General features: G+C 31.4%; 4 protein-coding genes across 5 annotated transcripts; all 4 read left to right on the top strand.

Annotated features, from left to right (window-relative positions):
* Positions 1-485: 485 nt before the first annotated feature.
* Positions 486-5,719, top strand: LOC105144349 (sodium/potassium-transporting ATPase subunit alpha). Its single transcript, XM_011053206.2, has 9 exons — positions 486-752; positions 850-1,162; positions 1,537-1,665; positions 1,899-2,305; positions 2,777-3,046; positions 3,346-3,660; positions 3,793-4,216; positions 4,436-4,724; positions 5,043-5,719. The coding sequence occupies exons 1-9, from the start codon at positions 486-488 to the stop codon at positions 5,611-5,613; spliced, it is 2,985 nt and encodes a 994-aa protein (XP_011051508.1). The 3' UTR covers positions 5,614-5,719.
* A 1,970-nt stretch (positions 5,720-7,689) lies between these two features.
* Positions 7,690-10,824, top strand: Cpap3-b (cuticular protein analogous to peritrophins 3-B). Its single transcript, XM_011053181.2, has 4 exons — positions 7,690-7,843; positions 9,095-9,406; positions 9,646-10,042; positions 10,617-10,824. Exons 1-4 carry the CDS (start codon positions 7,807-7,809, stop codon positions 10,735-10,737), a joined length of 867 nt encoding a protein of 288 aa, XP_011051483.1. The 5' UTR covers positions 7,690-7,806; the 3' UTR covers positions 10,738-10,824.
* Positions 10,825-13,012: 2,188 nt separating this feature from the next.
* On the top strand, positions 13,013-16,822 carry LOC105144329 (protein obstructor-E). The gene is made up of 5 exons (XM_011053182.2): positions 13,013-13,240; positions 14,319-14,513; positions 14,842-15,026; positions 16,005-16,237; positions 16,656-16,822. The coding sequence occupies exons 1-5, from the start codon at positions 13,189-13,191 to the stop codon at positions 16,684-16,686; spliced, it is 696 nt and encodes a 231-aa protein (XP_011051484.1). The 5' UTR covers positions 13,013-13,188; the 3' UTR covers positions 16,687-16,822.
* A 1,895-nt stretch (positions 16,823-18,717) lies between these two features.
* Positions 18,718-21,081, top strand: LOC105144330 (Peritrophin-44). Of its 2 annotated transcripts, XM_087410938.1 has the most exons (4): positions 18,718-18,879; positions 18,983-19,250; positions 20,172-20,589; positions 20,957-21,081. In XM_087410938.1, exons 1-4 carry the CDS (start codon positions 18,733-18,735, stop codon positions 20,982-20,984), a joined length of 861 nt encoding a protein of 286 aa, XP_087267064.1. In that variant the 5' UTR covers positions 18,718-18,732; the 3' UTR covers positions 20,985-21,081. The 2 variants fall into 2 exon arrangements, with proteins under 2 accessions (XP_087267064.1, XP_011051485.1); XM_011053183.2 differs by having other exon boundaries at positions 18,841-19,250.
* The last annotated feature ends 1,339 nt before the right edge of the window (positions 21,082-22,420 follow it).

The following is a 22,420-nucleotide window of genomic DNA, read 5'->3' as shown; positions in this document are numbered from 1 at the left end:
AAAATTAAGTGGCAAATTGAAAAAAGCTCTTTCAAAAACTATGTTAAATACGAGCTATTTTTATTAAATAAGAATTTAAAGAAATGAGAAAAATAAATTCGCTATATTAATGTTATTTATAAATAAAAGCAAATATTTACACCATCTCGCTTTCTTGATTTTGCACATTTTAAATATGAAGATATTACCTGCATTATAAATATAATTATAGATCACTAAAAAGTATGTAGTAAAAAGAAAAACAATGCAAAGATTCTCCTCTTTTCTTTCTTATTTTTCTACATTTAACGTGTCACAATCTATCTCAGAAAATGACAACGAAAAACAAATCGATTATCACAATTTCTGATTATCTGATGCAACTTCACATGTCTGTTCATGACACTTTTTTTAGGAAAATACGCGTTTTAATTTTGGTGAAATACACATTTTAAATTTTGAAAACGTCACTTTTTTTAATTAATTTTTACTGGCGTGTATAAAAAATGTGGCGATTTTTTCGCAAAACGCAACAGCAGCGCAATCGCGATCTGGATGCTCTTCGTCAGGATATCGACACGGACGTGCATATTAAATCGGCAGCGGATCTACTGCAAAGTTTACAAGTGGATTCTGAACGTGGTTTGTCTACAATCGTTGCGAGAAATCGCCTACGAGATCAGGGACCAAACGCATTAATTCCGCCAAAAAAAACCTTGGGGATTCAGAAAATCTTACATCGATTCTGCGGAGGATTTTCCTCATTAATATGGGTAGCAATTTTTGATTTTTCTTATTACGAACTTTTTCTATTTTGAAAACAATATTGAAGTAAAGAAAAAAAAAGAGAGAAATATATTTAATTTTCAGATAGGTGCCATTTTGTGCTTCGGCAACTATTTCTTGGAATTGAATACTTATGGTGAAGCTTCCGAGGATCACCTCTGGATTGGTTTAGTTCTGATTGTACTGATCATGGTCACTGGCCTATTCAGTTACTATCAAGACTCTAAGAGTTCGCGCATCATGGAATCGTTCCAGCAGATGGTACCACAACGTACCAAGGTTCTACGGGATAGCGAGAGAAAGGAGTTGCTGGCAACCGAGCTGGTGGTTGGGGACATCGTCCTGTTGGAGACCGGTGACCGGGTACCTGCTGACATTAGGATCCTGGAATGTCAAGGTGAAGTATGTCCTGACACTATCCCGCGTGGACTTCTTGCTGTTCTTAGACGGATAAAAAAAAACAAGGATTTCTTTTTGCGCGAATTTGTATTCACAACCGACTCGCGACGGTTCCTCGTATTGTACCGGAAATACAAAACAAACAATTTTTCAACACCCAACAAGTTTTATTTTTTCTGTTTAGATAATTTAAATTAATGTGAGAAATGAATCTCTATCTTATAATAATAATTTTTCTATTGCACTTCTAATTTGCATTGTGAACACGTTAATTAAATTCAGTTAGAGTTAACGAAATCTTATAAAAATATAATAAAAATTGTAAATTTAATAATTTGTAGAAAATAATTTTGTCAACCTTTTTTAATAAAGGTTTGAAAGTCGATAATTCATCAGTTACGGGTGAATCGATACCATTGATACGAACGGCAAACATTCCGCAAACTGGAAGTGTTATTCAAGCGAAGAACATGGTATTCTTTTCTACAAATATTGTCGAAGGTACACTGTTTAAAGAAAAGAAAAATATTTTACCATAATATCATCTAAAGAATTTGTTTCTCGTTCTCTTGAGCATAAAAAATATACAAACTATAGCTTATATGAGTCTTAATTTGTGATAATTAAAAAAATTTATTACTTTTAATATTTTATTTTATTTAAAAAATATTAAAGGACTATTAAATCCAGCTTTAGTGAATAATTACTATATGAAATGTAATTAATTCTTAAAGGCAGCGGAAAAGGCGTTGTAGTGGCTTGTGGCGATCATACTGTAATGGGCAGAGTAGTCAAGTTAACTTCAAGATTACCGACCCGACCTACGCCTCTCTCCAGAGAAATACACCGCTTCATGAAACTAGTCTCATGCTGGGCCATTTTTCTAGGCGTTTCGTTCTTTACCATGTCCATAGCGATGGGACATGACTGGATTGATTCAATCTTGTTTCTGATCGGTATCATCGTGGCGAACGTGCCGGAGGGCATCGTCGCCACGATGACGGTTAGCCTGACCTTGACCGCCAAGAGGATGGCCAATAAGAATTGCTTAGTGAAGAATCTCGAGGCTGTCGAAACTCTGGGATGTACTGCCGTTATCTGCAGCGACAAGACTGGCACTCTTACGCAAAATAAAATGACTGTACGATCTATTTCCTCTTTTGCGGAAATCTATTGCAAAAAAATGCATAGTATCTATAGATTTGCTCATCTAGTTTCTCCCATTTTTTACATTTCACATTTCTTTGTTATTCTGTCGTGAACGTGCGCGCATACATATATAATTGTAACGTTTCTAATACATAATTATAACTATAATCAACTTTATATAATTATAATTAACATTATTCTATAATTGTATGTTACATTTATTTTTAAATATTATAGGTATTTACCTCATGATAATTATACTTATAGCAGAATACATTCTTTTATTAACCCTATGTATGGTTTTATCTATTATTCGTCTCTGGTATATTCTTTTTGCAATAAGTAGAATTGCGCAGAACTATCTTTTATGTAAACGGTGTTTCGCTTTAATAACATCGATCATTTAACGTTCTCACTTTGAATATACGATCGAGTTCCTGCCATCGCAATTGTGCAACTTCAGGTGCGACACGTGTGGTACAATGGTCAACTGTGCGAGGTGATGTCGTCAGACACGTGGAGGAAATATGTCAACGATCCGGGTTTCAAAAATCTGGCCAGAGTAGCGAGTCTCTGTAATCGCGCCGAATGGGCACCGATGCTCAAGGATGAACCTTTACCACCGTTAAATAAAAGAAAGATCCTAGGAGACGCCTCGGATGCGGCTTTACTAAGGTGCATGGGGATCCTTGTAAGAGGAGGAGCTGATTCCTTCAGAAAAAATTATGTTAAAGTAAATAAGTCTAATTAAATCTTTCGATTGAAGATTGAGTAAAAGAATTATATTTAAATTTAATATGCCAGTCGTAAATTTAATCCATTGAAAAATTATCTTCCTTTAAGGCTACTTCAATATATTATGTCAACTTCTAATTTCTAATCTTGATAGATTTTCTAGTAAATTATATACTTAAATTTGTTTTAAAATAAATCTTACTTTATCCAAATTTAAAAAATAATAGAACTAATATATAAATATTAAAATAAAAATTTATTATTGTCATAAATAAAATTATTATCTTGGATCTTTAGATATTGGAAATTCCTTTTAATTCGACTGACAAATTTCAAGCGAACATACATTTATTTCGCGGCAAATATCTCGTATCCTTCAAAGGCGCTCCAGAACGTGTTCTCGAACGTTGTTCGACTGTAGCATTCGGTAACGAGACTAAGAATTTGAATGAAGAGACAAGATCAGCGTACACGGAATCTTGTTATATTCTGGCGAACAACGGTGAACGCGTTCTCGGCTTTGCCGATCTCGAACTTTCGACCAAGGCTTTCCCCGTGGGTTATCACTTCGAGGCCGATCCTCCAAATTTCCCTCTTGAAAACTTAAGATTGGTATTTCTTTAATATTTAATTTTTCTCTACAAGTATTCTTTAAATTATTACTACTCAAGATTTTTTAATTTCAATTCTTGAATTTTTTATCAACAGTTATTTTCTAAACAAAATGTATTTTTTTATTGATAGATCGGTCTAATAGCCATGATGGATCCGCCACGGCCAGCTGTTCCTGATGCCGTGTACAAATGTCGTTGCGCCGGCATCAAAGTTATCATGGTGACCGGTGATCATCCTGATACCGCCAAAGCGATTGCCAAGTATGTTGGCATCATTACCAACTACGATGACTATAATAATGTCAACAACAACGCCAGGAAGCAGGACATTGTAGTGACTGGTACGCAGCTACGAGATTTGTTGCCGGAACAACTGGACCAACTGATTAGGCAACATCAGGAGATTGTATTCGCCAGGACATCACCAGTGCAAAAACTGCAGATCGTTGAAAGCTGCCAACGGTTGCATCTGATTACCGCGGTTACTGGCGACGGTGTCAATGACTCACCGGCCCTCAAGAAAGCCGACATCGGTATCGCAATGGGTATCACAGGTGGTAATCTATATTTTTTATGAAAATATTTTCATAGAAAATAATACGAATATATAATTAATGGCAAAATTTCTAAAACATAAATCTAAATATTCTCCTTATTGCTTTTAAGATAAAAATGTTGTGGAGAATTTAAATTCTCCCGCAAACTCTCTTAAATTCTTTAATTTCAGTAAACGATTGCTGTAACGACTGTCTAACTCTAATTATGATTGCCAGGATCCGATGTGAGTAAGCAAGTAGCGGACTTAATATTACTAGATGACAATTTTGCTTCAATAGTGACAGGCATTGAAGAGGGTCGGCGAATATTCGACAATCTCAAGTCGAGCATCGCATATACTTTGGCGAGCAACGTGCCGGAAATAACGCCTTTTTTAGCATTCATTGTTCTCGGGATTCCTCTGCCGGTCGGTGTAATTTGTATACTATGCATCGATCTGGGAACAGACATGTGGCCAGCAATTGCTTTGGCTTACGAGAAGTCTGAATCGGATATAATGTTGAGGTATTAAATGTACAAAACATTCCTTATAGTATACAAAATCATAAAGGCTATATTATGAAAAAATATTTAATCCAATGTAAAAAAATAGCAGTCTTTACATATAAATATTTTAAAAAATCTCTCTTCGTGGGAAACAAATAAAATTCAAATAGGGTATAAAACTCTATTTTCTTATTCGATTCGATTTGGCTAAATTTTAATTAACCAAAATTTAGTTCATAAGTTTGATTATCAAGATCTAAAATGGAATATTAGATAAGCTACTAAAATATTTAAATATCTAATCTTCTCTCATTCCTATTTTTTCAACTATCTCAGAAAACCTAGAATACCTCAAAGCGATCATCTAGTTAGCCGAAAATTAATCTTCATGGCTTACGGTCAGATTGGTGTGATTGAAGCGTGCGCGGGTTTCTTCACGTATTTCGTGGTGATGGCGGAACACGGTTTTCTGCCGAAACGACTTCTGGGTTTAAGATCAATGTGGGATAGTTCGGTAGTGAATGACTTAGAAGACAGTTTTGGACAGGAATGGACCTATCAACAACGTAAGGTCCTCGAATATACCTGCCACACCGCTTTCTTTGTTAGCATCGTGATTGCTCAAGTGGCAGATGCAATGGTCTGTAAAACTCGCCGCAATTCATTATTGCGCCAAGGTATGGGTAACTGGGTCCTGAATCTGGGTCTGCTCCTTGAAATCGCCCTGGCTTGTGTAGTTTGTTACGCGCCTTACATGGACCGAATCCTAAAGACGTATCCCTTAAAGCCAGAGTGGTGGTTACTTGGTATACCGTACGCTATTATAATATTAATTTACGAAGAGTTGAGGAAATGGTGGATTAGAAGACATCCAGGTGGCTGGTGGGATAAAGAAACTTCATATTAGGTGAGATCGATGAAAGACGTCTTATAATCCCTGACGGAAAAATTTTTACGAAAAACTTCATAGATTAAGACAAGATTTTAGAAATTATTAGTTTTTCAAAGATATTCGTAGTGGAACGTAGAGTGATGTTGTTTGTTTAAAAAACCTAGAAATCCTCCACCCTTAAACAACGCCACTCTATGTCCCACTATAAATATCTATGAAAAATTAAGAATTTTTAAGATCTTTTCTCAATCTATGTATTATAATTTTTCTGTAAAAATTTTTTTCCCGCCAGGAATCTAAATAAAGATTGAAAAATCCAGTGTCATAATTAATTTGATCTTGTTAAAAATTTCAAAAAATTTAAAAATAAAATCTTGAAAAAAATAAATGAAAATGATTAAAGATATATACATTTTAACTATATTTATATTTAAACTTAACTTAGAGACCTATTTATTGAAGGATGAGAGAAATATATTCATATTGCATTCCTAAACATTGCACTAAGATGCAAAAAAAATTAGTTTCGTAAATAACGACCTTTAACGCGGGTCTCTATCCAGTCGTGACTTCTTGAAATCATACTCTGCAAATAATACTTCACCTTTCTAAATAAACTGCAAATACATTATAAACTATGTACAAAACAATTGAACAAATTGCATTATTAAGATACAAATATAAGAAAATATTTAAATATTTCCCTATATATATATATATATATTTCTATTTAGAAATGATTGAAAATACAAAAATTAATTTTATATTAATACAAATTTTATTGCTAAATACATTTTATATATTTGAAAAATATTATTTTATAAATTATTATTATTATTAATACCAATTATGGTATATTATTATTATACCATATTTATGTTTAACAAAATAAAAGTATAAATTAATAAGCACACTATACGTTAAAATTTTATTTGGATATACAGTATTATTTAAAAAATTTTTTTTAATTAATTTACGTATATTCTTCTTGATAAAACTTAATGTGAAATAATAGTTATCATTGATTAATCGATATTATCAAACCCCGAAATTTCTATGGAGCAGATATATAAAGACGAAAACTGGAAATATCAAGGAAAGAAACTGGAATTTCATATCGTTTTCTCGGAAGACTTTAGTATGCTAAAAATATCTCACAGGTAAATAAAGTTACCAGAAAAACTTGAGATTTCCGCAAGACTTTGCACTGCTTTCGTAGCACGTCCTCCGATTTTTATATCCCAGTTAATTATTATAATTTAATTTAAAATATTTAGATTTATTAAAATTTGTACTACATGTGATATACGAATCATTATATAAAATTAATAAATAATTACACCAAAACGTAATTACAAAATATATTAATTATATACAAACAAACATATATTGAAACTTACATTAAAATTACCGATGAAGATTTGGCTGATAATATTAACACTTTTTCAAAATGATTTTGATGGAACATATTATATGTTATTAATAGATACCTAAAAATTAATAAATATTCTGGTAAAAAAGTTGACAGAGAACGATAGAAAAATTCTATCATTTCGAATATGGAATTTGATTCGTAAATTCATTAATTTGAATCAGATCTTACAGGAATTTTGTACAAATCGTATAAAATCCGATAAAATACGATAGAATTCATCTGATCAATTGTGATGCTCGCGAGGTCAACGATAGAAAATGATATAAACTTATAGAAAACGATATAAATTGATAGAAATCTTATCGTTCTCAATCATTCTCTATCAACTTCTTTTTACCAGGGTATGTATATTGATGAATATTTATCAATATATAGTTAGATATATTAAAACAATGACAGTTTTATTTATGATTTCAATATAATTTGCATGCTAATGTATGCAATGTAAAATGTTTTCCAATGTACAATTTTATATCCAATTCCATACAAACAAAACATTGATGGATCTGAAAATCATATCAATCAGTGCGTGTCATTGTACTTATGTGTATATCTGTACATGTAGATGATTGTCGGTTTTCCCCCCATAGACTCTACGTGATCACCAAGTGTTGTAACTCTGGATAAAGTGGGGGCCGCATATAAGATCTCGACATTCGAAGGGGCCCAGTAGTCTCTAGTCACCAATACGACCACGTTACTACGATTGGAGCATTGTATATAGTGACGTCACTCTTTTCCTCTCTTTCTCAATCGGCGTCTTTCTCATCAGGATGAAGACGGAGATCCTTCTTCTCCTGATATGCCTCGGTGAGCTCTTAATACGATTTTATTAGTTCAAAAAACCGAGTAACTAATATGAAATCCGAAATAAATCTGAATTTTCCGATATCCTTTTAAAATTTCTTTTTCTCATGTAAAAATGTTATGATAGAATCGTATCTTTTGAAATGTATAACTGATTTAGCTTTCTTATTTGCCATTTTAATTGGATAAAAAATTTACATTTAAAAAAGTGAAAATTCTTTAATATTTGCCATATATGGAACATATATATCGAAAAATTTATCAAGTATTATATTCATAAATTTATTTATATACTTAATATAATTTTAAAGAAGATAAATGAAACAATTCAAAAGAATAAACTTGTTTTTTTCAATTAATTATAAAATTATGTACATATACAATATTATATTATACAATATTATATTATAAAATTTGAAAAATGATTGTATTTTTTATTTGTATTTTACATTACATTTGTATTTCTATTTTATTCCTTGTTTTCTATATTACTTATAATAGATAAATAAATTTAAAACAATTTAAAGCTCTTTTAATTTAAGATACATAGTTAGGAAAAAAATTCTGGAAAATTGATGCATCTATCCAAAGTTGTCTATTATTATGTTTATATCGGAGTCGAAACTACTACTAAGTGCATTTGAAAACTATTAGGCCGAATCAATTAAGTGACATTTAAGTTCTGAGTGGTCGGCCGAGTATACGTACGGCAGCTCGACCACTTTCTCACTTTCTTCGCTTGTGAGGTCGACCGGCATTTCTTCAGGGACGCAGACGATGTGCTGCCTTGAAAACATGCCGAGGGACCAGTCGACCCTCTTATCTTAACATGTTCATTCTTGTCCCCCTTCATTTTCTTTCTTGAATTCGCTTTGTTTTTTTGCTGAGCAGTTTGTGACATGAAGTAATTCAAGCAAAATTCGAAGACTTCAACTCATAAAAAGTTTAATTTAACAATAATGAGACTGAAATTTCATGTAATCTCTTAATTATTCGATATTTTTTCCCTCAAAAAATTTTTCATATATTAAGTTATAATAAAAATTGAAATAAACAAATAAACAAATACAAAATACATGAAATTACTGGAATACTTTATATGAGTCAGTACTAATGAAATATTGTCCGAAAATTATTAGAATTGAAAATTTAATAAGGATTTAGTAAAGAATTTAATTACAATTTTTTTTGTTCTTGTCAATATGCAATCTCTCATTTATATATTTTAATTAATACAAAAAAATTTTATCACAGGAGCTGTCACTGCTCTGACGAGGAAGCAAGAGGCCGCCGAACAAAGCCGCCGAAAGGTTGCTTCGGCAACAACGCCGAAGAAACAAGAGCCAGAAGAAGAATACGAAGATGACGAAGAACTCCTGGACCAATGTCCAGAACCCAATGGATATTTTCCAGACGCAGAACAATGCGATAAATATTACGACTGTCGAGACGGCAAAATAACGGACAAATTGTGCCCTGACGGTCTCGTTTTCAATGATTTTAGTCCGCAGCACGAGAAATGCGATTTACCATTTGGTATCGATTGTACAAAGAGACCTAAGCTACGTAAGAGAACTCCCTATTTCATTCTTCATAAATTAAATATAGTATGATTCACGAAATAGATCAAGTCGTTCCGAAAAATATTATTTAAAAAATTTTAACATATGCATCTTTTGAATGATACAAGTTTCGTAAAATTTATTTTATATAATGATCTGCTTTATAGTAAAAAAATTTTATTTTTTTCATCTGTTTCATTTAGTTATTTCATTTTTATATATTTTTCCATCTGTTTGTTATAGAAAAACCACAACCATCACCACACTGTCCTCGCATGCACGGTTATTTCGCTCATGAGGATCCCAGGAATTGTAATACCTTTTACTATTGCGTGGAGGGCAAGTTTAACATGATTACTTGCCCGGAGGGTCTGGTCTTCTCCGAAAAGACCGGCATCTGCAACTGGCCGGACGAAGCACAGAAGAAGGGCTGCGGTTCCCGCGAACTCTTCAACTTCACTTGTCCGAAGGTCAACGAGTCGGTGGCCGCGACGCATCCGCGTTATCCTGACACTGAAGATTGCCAGTACTTCTATGTATGCGTCAACGGTGAGATACCGAGGCGAAGTGGATGCAAACTCGGCCAGGCGTTCGACGAACGCAGTGGAAAGTGCGACTGGGCCAGAAAAATACCCGAATGGTACGAATTGTGCAGCAAAACTTAAGTTTCTCATAAGGGAGCATAAAAATAGGCGATTTTAAATAAATTAAAAAAATGAAAATAGGTAAAATTATGTATTATAAATAATTATCATTATTTAATGTCACGAAAATGATCTTTCTGACTTTTTTTGTAAAAATAATGTAGATTTTTTTATATAACAAATACTTTTTTTATAATTAACAAGTTTATAACATTTATATAAGAGAAATATATATTCTTTAATATTTCAAATATTTTTAATAAAAAGTACGTTTAAATAAAAAAATTAAGTTAAAATTGAGAGAAGAACTTAATCAAATATATACTATAAAGATAAAAAACGTGAATAATGAAAAATTTAGATCTACAATTTAAATTATTATACATAAAATACAAAAAAATAGAGAATTCTTTTTATAAAAAGAGGAAAAAGTTTATTTTTTTATTTACGTATTTCTATTATGTCAAATCTATTAAAAAAAGACTGTTTAATTTGAACAGTTGACGAAATTTCTTTATCGTCTCCTTTGTCATTAAATATATGTCTGAAGTGCAAATAATTTAATTATAGCAAAGACTGGTACAAGGATCAGCTGACCGACGAAGAATTAGACGCCTTGGAGAATCCACCACCCAAACCCAAACCTACTGGTGGACCAAGCAGAAGAAAGGGTAGCAGACCAACTGTATAGAGTCAAAATTTTAGATTAAACATATAGGTTTTAAGTTTTTTTATTTTTAAACCATTTTATTGTATAATAAACTTATCTTTACTACAAGCACACGCCTTTCAAAGTATATTCCGTTGCAAATCCTTTGAAGTATAATAATTTGCTTAAACAAATGATAAATTATGAATTTGGCTTTAAATAATTTAGAAAAAATAAGCTACTAATTTTTAAAGAAATTCAAAGTCGATATCCTGGCAATAAAATATAAAATATTTTTACGTTTTCATTTAATAGCATTATATTACATTACTATTATTTAATTATTAACGTCTTTGGCTTTTGACAATCATATTATTTTCATTTCTTGCAAAATGACGAAATTTTCTTAAAATCGAGAATCTAAACTCTTTCGCAATAAATTCAGATCGCGTGTTAAATTTGCGTGAGCGGTGAAAGTATTATGATATTGATTGACGCGTTCCTTGCATTTTATACATGGAAAACATTTCCAAAATCCAGCTCTAGCTGGATATAAATATATATAATAAGCGTAATACTTTCATAAGATTAAAGATCGTAAAACGAAGATCATTTTACGTAAAAGAGAGACACGTTAGAATACCAACTTCATAAAATAACAAAAATCTGTACTAATTTATAATATTAAATAAGCAATAAAAATAAATATATAATATTGTATAATAATATATAATATAATAATACATTAGCAGTAAATTAATGAATTAAAATTTATTTACTTTATTAACAAAAATGATTATCTTAAATCTCCGTGAACTTTAAATAGATGAAAACTAAATTATGTATCAAATATTACAATTTTTACTTTCCCGAAGAAAAAACATTGCAAGATGTTGTTGAAGCGTAAATGAGATCGAAATGGAAAGAGCATCATAATGAAGAAAAACTTGTAATTGATTCAATATTGTGACTGTAATGAAATATATCACTGATATATATTCCATTTCCAAAGATCATTAAATCTTATCTAAACAATTAGAAGACCCACACAGCACAGAATTTGCAGCAATATCGTTGCAAAATCTCTGTAATGTTGCTGCAACATGCAATATTGCAGCAGAGTTGCTGCAACTTTGTGATGTAGGGGTAAGTATATGTATTAGTACTTTTAATTGATATAATCAGTATCAACTCGATAAGAAATATATTTACATTTCATACTAATACTACGGTAATTCTCATTTTTTATTATATAATTTTATATCAATGAAAGAAAAAGTAAATAAAAGATTATAAAAAGATTAAGCAAACGAATAATTAAATCTGCATACATTTTTACAATATTTTATAGTCTTAAATATATTTTATACTTTATAATACTTTTTTTATATAAAAATTTATAAGATATAGTATATTGAAAAATACTTACGTACAAAATTTTATTTTTTATTAATAAAAATAAATTTTTTTTTATCCAAAATTTGAATTTTAGCTTAATAATTGACGATACAGATCTCAAGTTTGTTACTAATATTTTACTAAATAACTAAGAGAATACTATGACATTGGATAGTAACATTGTCGCAGAAATCAGTTTTTCAGAACAATCGAAGCGAGAGCGAAGGTGAATGTTAAACGACTTTTAAGAGAAGAAAGCCCAACAAAAAGCTATCATTTCCTGGCAGTCAGTGATGCGTAATTTACTATTCTTCATTTGAAATCGTTCGTTTAGAAATGCGAATAAATTTGATTCACCAAGACGTTAACGCTTTCTTAAATTTAAAAAATATTCACACTCTTTAGCTTGAATTTTCGATTTTTCTAAGCGTTATCAAATTTTCGAATATTATTTTCATGTCATACAATTTTATTTTTTATTGCATCTTCTTTTTTTAATTATATAATTCATAATTTTATATATTTCATTTCCCATATATTTCTATTTACTTAATTGTATTTCACAGAGCAATAAATTTCATCCTGCTCATCTTGAAAAATTAATTAAATCCTTTCAAATGAAGGAGACAATATAATAAAAATATTGACGAAATTTCCTGGCATTTGCTCGTCGTGGTAATTGCGAAGCAGCGCGATTGTGACGTATATTTTTCTCTTCACAGAAAAACGGAACGAAGGACATCGAAGTGAGAGCGCTGAGAAGAGAGAGAAGAGTAAAAGTTTCCTCTCTTTCTCTTTCTTTCTCTTTCTTTGTCTCTCATCTATCTTTTCGATTTTCATTCTCGACGAGTGTTCGTCGATGAAAAGTGAGCGAAAGTGGGATTTGCGTGAGGAAATAGTGGGGATCCGCAAGGTATACCCAGCCGACGAGTAACCGAAGAGCTGCAGTTTCGCGAGGGCGACCTCGGGCCATTTCAAAGGACTAAAAATTAAATAGCCTAATTTAACCGTTTCCGCCCGTTTCAGTGAACCTTAGTGCAATAGGATCATCCTGCGACGGATCATCCGACAGGAAAGCACAAATAAACCGGAAGAATGTTCATTACAACTGGAATCGTCACGCTGCTAAGCGCAATCGCGCTGACACGTAAGTATCGAGCATTCGTTTAAAAAGATCAAAAAGAAATTAGAAATGATAAAAACGTTCTAAAGAACAGATCTACAAAGAAAAGTTCTCGCATAGTTCAAAATCTTTGAAAATGCTCTCTTGGAATATTAAAATTAATTACTGCTATTCTTAAAAAATTAATTATTAAATATCAATGACATAAATATTATCATAAATTATTATTTATTATTAATAAAATTAAGAAAATTAATTATAATATAATCTCTAGACAAAGTCAAATATAAACTGGACAAAATTTTGTAAAAAGAAGCAAAGTAAAAATTTATTAATTGTGTAAAAGAAGATACTAAGTATATCTTGTAAGTGCATGCTTCGTTCTTTAAATTAACTTTACTAATTCTAGTAAGAGAAAAATAAGAATATTTTATTTATCTTATTGTTACGTAAATATTTTGCATCAAATATAAAATTAATATCATCGACATTTCAATGTTACTTTACTTTCTAATTTTAATTATGTTTATATAGTTAGACAAATATATTGATTTTTTTCTTTCAATTCGAATAACGTAGATTATATTTTTAAATCTTCAAAAATTTAAATACTTTTTGATATTCAAATGTTTGGAAAGAAAAAAGTCAATATAATTGTTAAACTGCACATATAAACATAATTAGAATTCAGATATAAAATAATATTGAAACAAACGTCGATGGTAATTTCATGACTAATATAAAATATTTATGTTATAATATATAAGGCAAATGAAATATTCTTATCTGGAATTGCAATAAGAGTAAAGAAAAAAAATGCAAACAAAGTAAGTTCAGTGGAAATATCCGTTAGAATTAATCTGGAGACAGTACGAGAGCGAACTTTCTAAATCGTAAATGTCAGTTTTCTCGTTCGGCGAGTTGCATAAGTATAGTCGTGCGCAGCCAAGACAAAATTACGTAATGAACGACGAAATAATGTCGATCCAAGAATTCGACGGCAGGTCGGACAGGTTCGATTACCTCCGTTTTTACCGGAAACGCCACATCGATTTCCGCCCGCGGTAAAACCACGGTAGTATTAGCGTCGGCAACATTACAGACGCCGCCTTCAATTGCCCGAACAAGGACGGCCAATACGAGGACAGCAGGCAATGCGACAAATATTACGAATGCACCGACGGCGTAGCAACGGAGAAGCTGTGCCCGGACGGTCTGGTATTCGATCCCTTGAATCGCAAGGTCAACAAGTGCGACCACGTATTCAACGTCGATTGCGGTGACCGTCTCGAATTACGTAAGGCAAACGATATTTCATGAAGAAGCGTTTTGAAAATCAATACATTCGTTGCTAATATCGAATAATATTTCTAATTTAATAATGTTTTCTTATATAATATCTAAAATATTATTATCTTTGTCAGAGTAATTATTAATTAAATTTTATTTGTTAAAAAAGTCTTGTAAGTCTTATAAGTCTATTTTTATCTATTTGTGCAATAAAGCGCGTTTCGTATATTTGATATGTCCAATTGAAATATAGTACCTACTCATTCGCGTTAAAATATCGAATATAATATTACGATAATGAAGCTGCACGATTGATTGATTATCCTCGTTAATAGAACCTCCACAGCCGACGAAGAAGTGTCCGCGACGAAACGGTTTTTTCGCGCATCCCGACCCGACAGTGTGCAACGTCTTCTACAATTGCATCGACGGAGAGGCGATTGAAATCACCTGCACTACCGGGCTGCACTTTGACGAGTACAGCGGAACTTGCGTGTGGCCGGATAGCGCGGGTCGCGAGGTAAGAAAACTCTTATTCTTTAAAATTTTTAGAGTAAATTATCACTGAAAAATAAAATCTCAGTCTTACAGATTAAGCTTTTTTTTTTAAGATTGACTCAATTTTCACTCTTTAGAATAAAACTCTACTCCAAAAAATTTAGAGAGGACATTGGAAAAAAGTTTGATTATATTAATTAAAATTAAAAATGTATAAATTAGAAAGATGAGATAATCAAAATTTTAATAGATTCTGTTCAGAATTTTCGTTCATTTTTAATTCGAAATTTTTCTCAGGGCAGTAAGAAAATTATTTTATTTTGTCGGTTACGAATTGTTACGAATTAGAATAAGTTAATTGACGTTAAAAATTCCAAGAACAAAATCCTGACTTTTATACTGTATATGTACACGTAATCCTAGACTTGCTCCGACGGAGGTTTAGAACAATTGATTCGGAACTGTAACTAACTGTAACTAACTTCCCCGAAGTTAAATCTTTAATTGAGAGAAAGTACAAACTTCTAATACACCCCACAGCGCATGTACTTTCTCCTAATTACAATTATCCTCGGATAGGTCTCAGATATTTCCTTACAATTATAATGGGAACTTAACGATGCAATTCTGTTAGCATTTGAATTTAGGAGGCAAACAAATAGTGTTCAGAAGATGCAAGAAACGAAATCCTAATCTACTATACAATATTATATAATTTTAAGTATGGTATTAAATTTTTTAATACCATACTTAATTATGTAAAATGAAATTACGTAAAATAAAACTGGAGACTACAAATTAAAAGTTGTAAAAAAATGACATAAAAAAAATTAGAATGTCTATTAGGAAACGAGAAAGAACTTAATCTAACTTCAATCTAATTTTAATCTAACAAAGAAAGGCTAATCATAAAATTTTTCGAAAAATTGTTAAATTAAACTGAAATCAATGCTTCTTGATGCAACAACATGATAACGCAGAAATGTGCTGCATGATATAGGGTTGCGGAGTTATGGGCAAGAAGCTGCAAGATGGCTTTGAGTGCCCAACCGAGGCCCAGGTTGACAGTAGAGGCATGGTGATCGACCATCCTAAATTTGCGCATCCCGAGGACTGTCAGAAGTTTTACGTATGTCTAAACGGTGTGACGCCGCGTGAACAAGGCTGCAGCGATGGCACCGTCTACAATGAGGAGCAGCAGAGATGTGATGCACCTGAGAACGTCCGTGGATGGTACGAGTTGATTACGAACTATATTATTTCATCATTTTATTTTCATATTAACGATCTAGCAGTTAATATAATCACTAAAAGATCAAGTTAGAGTAAACATGTTGACATCATCTGAATATATTTCATACAGGTACATATATAATTCTCTCTCTGTGTGGTAGCACTCTTTCTGTGAACGTCATGATATATTAAATAAGAGAACTTCAACAATCTCACTCGGTTAATAAGCATTTTTAATATTATGTGTTCAATTTAATTAATTTTCAATTGTAAATTTCAAGATTTAAAATCTCTCGCTATTTGTATAACAAAATTATTAAGATTATTATATTCTACGTTTTTATGAAATCTTATTTTGAGTTAATTAAGTTATTGCTTAAAAGTTCGGGGAATTTAATAACTGTCGTTTACCTTGCAGCGAGGACTGGTACAAGGACGAGAAGCCGTAAGGAAGTCGTCCACGCTCATCTGTCCCGCATCGGGACGTCGCACATTCACTTTAATCACGTATCACCTCCTTCGCCGTAACTCCATGTGTGTGTTTAGCCATTTGAATGTCTTGGAATACATTTTATTTTTACTTTATTAGTCTTCAGTCAGTTAATTGAAACCTGATTTCCTTTCCCTAGTTTCCTATTAATTAAAATGCCTCGAACTAAAATTGAGATAACATTTTATTTAAAAAATCGTTAAATTAATTTATTTATGTAATAAAAAAAACTTATAATATTTAATTCGATTCGCATAATTATTCGATTATCCCAAGAAATTTTTATTATAAATTATAAATATTTTATCACGGAAATATTTAAAAATTCATTGTTAACAATATTATTTATTTCAATTCTATTAAACAAAGATACATATAGATCTGCTAAAATTATCATATTTTTTTCCTTTTTCTTTTATTTTTCAGATAAAATACAATGTGTTATGTGACAAATAAAAAGAAAAAAAGGAAGGTACTATTATTAAAATAAATTGATTGACTGTTGTATGACACTATTAATAAAATAATTTCAATTTTTCTCAAGAGAAGTTAGTGACTCAGTCGATCGATTTTTGAAATATTCAAGGAACTTGTAAAAGGCCTTGAATCATTCTCGTTATGAGATCAGTTGACTATCACTTTCTCCTGAACTGTTCTCTTAATTCTCGTTCTGCAATTCACTTTCTCTCTCTTTCCCTCATTCTCTTTCTGATATTACATATTATACGAACAAGATACGAACGAGAGATGCGCTTACTCGCTCTACTTTCCCAAATGTTTATTAACAGCAAAGTAAAAAGCTCTTATATCAAAAAAAGAAAGGAAAAAAAACCCCAAACCTTAAGATGCATAATAAAATAAATTTTAAATCCATATAAAAAGAAAAGAAATATTAAAAATAAATCATTATAACTGAGCAAAGCGTCACAGAAAAAACAATTTTATCTTTATAAGGTATTAAATTAAAGAAATACCGTTACTCTTTCTTGGCGAAAGATTAATTTATTTCTTTTGCGTGGCAGGTAAGTTGAGTTTATATGCACAGTATTCTCTCTCTTTCTCTCTCTCTCTCTCTCTCTCTCTCTCTCTCTCTCTCTCTCTCTCTCTCTCTCTCTCTTCCATTTAACTTTCCAATTCACGAGCGTCTGTCGCAAATGCCACTTGCTGAACGCTTTTTTTGAAGATTAAATCTACTCGTTCAATAAAAATTGAATTCTGCACTTTATACAATGTGAGGATATTCAGTTACTGCAATATCTTATCATTTGCAAATATGATTTTATTTGAAAATAACACAAGAATTTTTTAACAGTATATTAATACTATTACAAAATTAAATTGCGTTTTACAAGTCTCTCATTTATATAACATTTATATGCATTTCAATTATTTTTATTTTTAAAGATCATACTTCTTTTGTAAAATTATGAAATTATTAATGCAATTGATACATTAAATAGATAGTTTTTGCATCTACAAGATCATTACTTTTGTTTTCTTCACAATAATGCACAGCTATAAAAAGATAGTTTTAGATAACTAATTGATGTATAAGTGCTCTGTTAATTTGTTCAATTAACTGCTCTGTTAAATAAACAAATAGATAATTGCCTCTCCACAAAACCCACGAAATAATTTCTCTCGTTCCGCTTTCAAAAATATCTCGAACTAATAAAATTAATCGGATACTTAAAGTAAACGTAACACGGTAGCCGCGTTTGCAATGCGAATTCCAAGCGTGAAGCGAGGGATGCAAATCGCGAAATGGTAGCACAACAGCAACGACCCGGTCTCGCCGTCAGTACCCGGAAATGTCCGGAATTTATATGCACCGATAATAACGCAATGCAATAAAACTTGCGTCTATGCATCCAATAGAATGCACGTGACGGGAGAAAAAGGAACAGTGAGATCATTGCTCGATCAGAAAGAAAGAAAGAAAGAGAGAGACAGACAGGACTTTCGGCGAAAGGGGGGCGAAGTCGGGAGGAGGGAGGGTCGGGAAATGTGCAACAGTAAGGACCCACCAAGGTGGTGGCGAGACTGTCGAGCGAAACAGAACCCGTTTCGGACCCGCAGTCACGTTTTATCAGCGTCGCGACGCACTGCAGACGAAGTTAAAGAAAAGGACGAGGAAGTTAAAGAAGAAGAGAAAGGGAAGAAAGGGGGAAGGAGAGAGAGAGAGAGCCTCCTTAGAACAGTAGCTTCAAGACGGAGATCTCAAAGACTTCACGAATCTCTTTAGGACTTTCTTCAGGATGTTGGAAGTGGGAAAGCACGTGCTTCTTCGTGGTCTTCTGCCACTGGTGATTCTGGCCACCTTGAGTGGGGCTCAGTTCCGGTGTCCGGAGCCTAAGGGTTTCTTCCCTGATCCCGAACAGTGCGATCTTTATTACGCCTGCGTGGATGGTCAGCCTGAGGAGAAACTCTGCAAGGATGGACTCGTTTTCAGGGATGACAATCCCAAGAAGGAACTCTGCGATATACCGGCGAATGTACCTTGCGGTGACCGCACAGTTTTACGTAAGTTCCGAATTATTAAAATCCTCTAAATTTATTAAAATCCCCCTCTTAATTATTACAATTAGATTCATCTAGATTATTACAATTATCATGAATTAAAAAAAAATTGTAGTCTCTTGAGATTTTGCTCTTCAGATTAGAAATTAATTCTTTGAATTATTATATGCCAATCTCAATAATTTCATCTCAATCATACATAAAAATGTGATTTGCTATTTACAGAAAAATATCTTTATTGTTATCTATATCATTCAATTCATTCAATTTTATATTTATATGCTATTTTAAAATTGAAACATTTTTTGTTCAAAAAGGAAATTCTTTCCAATAATAGATATTTAAATAAAGGAATTATATTATATGAGAATTCTTTTATACTTCATGCATATTCCCTTCAACAGCTCGACAAACTAGAAGAATGGCAGATTAAGCAGCGTCGCAAAAATAAAAGTTGATATGAACCGGTTTTTAGACGAATGGACAATCAAATTCTGTCTCGGTCTTTTTTACGTTTTCTCATAAGTAATAATATAACATGATCTCATACAGGAAAAATTTTAATTAATTAAAGTTTAACAAAAATCTATTAAAAAATAAAATAAAACACAAGATAAATTTAATAAAATTACAATCAAATTTATATTACAAATATTTTGTATAATTTTTTAAATCTTTGCTTTATAGAAATCGATATCTTATTAAACATTAATCATTCTAATGATTAATCGCTAAAATTAAAAAAATATATTTTATTTGTAATTGTAAATTTCAAGACAAATCTCGACAGAAATATATTCCACTATTTTATCACAATTATAAAATAATTAATATATAACATAAGAGATATAACTAATACAAAACTTAAATAATTATATATGCACTAGTATTATATGTATAACAATATATTATATAATTGAACAGAGGAGCCGCAACCAAGCAAGGGCTGCCCACGAGCAAATGGCATTTTTAGCCACGAGGACCCGACTGCGTGTGACCGTTTTGTCAATTGCATCGATGGAGTAGTGCAAGTAGTGCCCTGTCCGCCCGGACTAATCTATGAACCCAAGATGTCGAGTTGTGTCTGGCCGGCAGACGCTACTCGTCTATGTGAGAACGCAAAACGCGATGTCCTGGACGATGGCTTTGTATGCCCTGACGGCGACGTCGCCGGTCCGTCCGGCAGAATCTTGCCGCATCCCACGTATCCGCATCCCGAGGATTGCGCCAAGTTCTACATCTGCAAGAACGGTGTGGTACCACAAAAGGGCCAATGCGAGCCGGGCACCGTGTACAACGAGGACAGCTTCAGGTGCACGGAACCAGAATCCGTGCAGGGATGGTGAGTTTTTTCTTTTCTTTTATTTTTATATTCTTTACATTATTTATATTAAAGAAATTCTTTACATTATTTATAAGAGAATCTGTTATAAAAAATACACAAATTATGAGTTACTCTGTAATATAAAGAATATAAAATATACTAATAACTAATAATTTGTGTATTTTTTATAACAGATTCTCTTATAAATTTTAAGGTCAATTTTTCAGTTATTGCTTGTTCTTAATTCTTTGTCAATTATAAATGTCGATTATAATTGCTTGCTAACTTCTCTGTTTGTTTTTAATATTCTTCTCTAAATTTCAAAATTAAGTTTACTTTGAAAAATATGTCAAACTGCTCTTTATAACAAAATGCAATGTTTCAGCGAGGACTATTACAAACGTAAAAATTGAGTTGGAGAAGCGAAGGTGCCGCAGTTAACCGCAACGTGTGTAATGCTCATCTTTTTACCCATAGGAACAATAAATGCATGTGATATGCTTACGTAAACGTCACTGCATGATCTTTGCGAGAGTGATCGCGCTTTCGCCCTCCCCGCGACAAATCACTACCCCCTTTCTCCTTTTACATAAACAAATTTGCATTCGGAAAATCCGTAATAAAGCCGTTGTCGGTTGCGGATCATTAATCCGCGTTCGCGAAAGAAAACCCCACAGACTGACGATATCAAGTTCTATATAATATCTGTTAGATAAATCCTCCGCTCAAACCGGTTCGATTTTATATAATTATCGATTATGTCGAAATTTTATTGTAAAAGCACATGAACGCAAAACAGTTGGCCGTAATTTAATTCCGCAATTAAATAACTTTGAAGAAATGAAATTTATTTATTATATTCTAATGGGGAAATAAGTCTTTCACTTTGAAAATGTTTTCTTTTACTAACATTACTTTTAATAAATGTTAATAAAAGAATTACATATTATTACTTAATAATTATGTATATTTTACATAGAGTATGACCAGAAATTTGTTTACAAATTCTTTCATTTCTGAAATCAACAAATCTTAAAGATTTATTTTAGAGATTTTTATAAAGTTAGTTAAAACTTTTTAATTGATTATTAACTGTTTTTATATTAAAATAAAAATTTACTTAACATAATAATGTATTGTTTAAACATAAAATTCGATATTTATTTTCGTTCCTCTAATTATACATATAATAGTAATAAAAATAAAACTTAAATTTGTCTAGTTCCTAAAAATAAAAGTAATAAAAAAAAGCCAATATTTGTGTTAAAATAATATTTAATGGAGTTTCATCTTTTCATTTTATCAAAAGTATTAAAAATGTTTATGTGAATTTTATATATAAGAATTATACAAGATAAAAGAGTAATGAAATAATCAAACATTGTAAAACATTTGATCTTACTACAAAAATTACAAAAATGATAATATTAAATACTTCTCTTAAATCCTGAAAAATATTCTTGACAAAAATAATTTAATTATTTAAGTTAAAGATGCGAAAAGATTTAGAGTTTTTTCCTAAAATAGTTTTTAATAAAATATAATGTATTATTATTATCAGAAAAATATTAAGAATATAACATAAATAAGGTTCTTGTTAATAGATTAGGAATTACTATTATTAAATATAAAGAACATCGTTTAGTTTTTAAATCTGTTTCAATTGAAAAAAAAAAGAGTTTAAGTTATAATTCAAAAATTCAAAAATTACTTTAATAAAGTATAATAATTATCGAATTTGATTCGATAATTGATATAATACATTCAATATTAACTAGTATAGTGTAAGTCAAATCATTAATATTTATCGTGTGTTACAATGAGCATGACTTTCTCTGACACGAAAGAT

This window comes from Acromyrmex echinatior, chromosome 11 (assembly GCF_024713525.1).
Source record: "Acromyrmex echinatior isolate Ae372 chromosome 11, ASM2471352v2, whole genome shotgun sequence".
Classification (NCBI taxonomy): domain Eukaryota; kingdom Metazoa; phylum Arthropoda; class Insecta; order Hymenoptera; family Formicidae; genus Acromyrmex; species Acromyrmex echinatior.
Note: the sequence above shows the minus strand (reverse complement) of the source record. Positions and strands in the feature narration are given on the sequence as shown.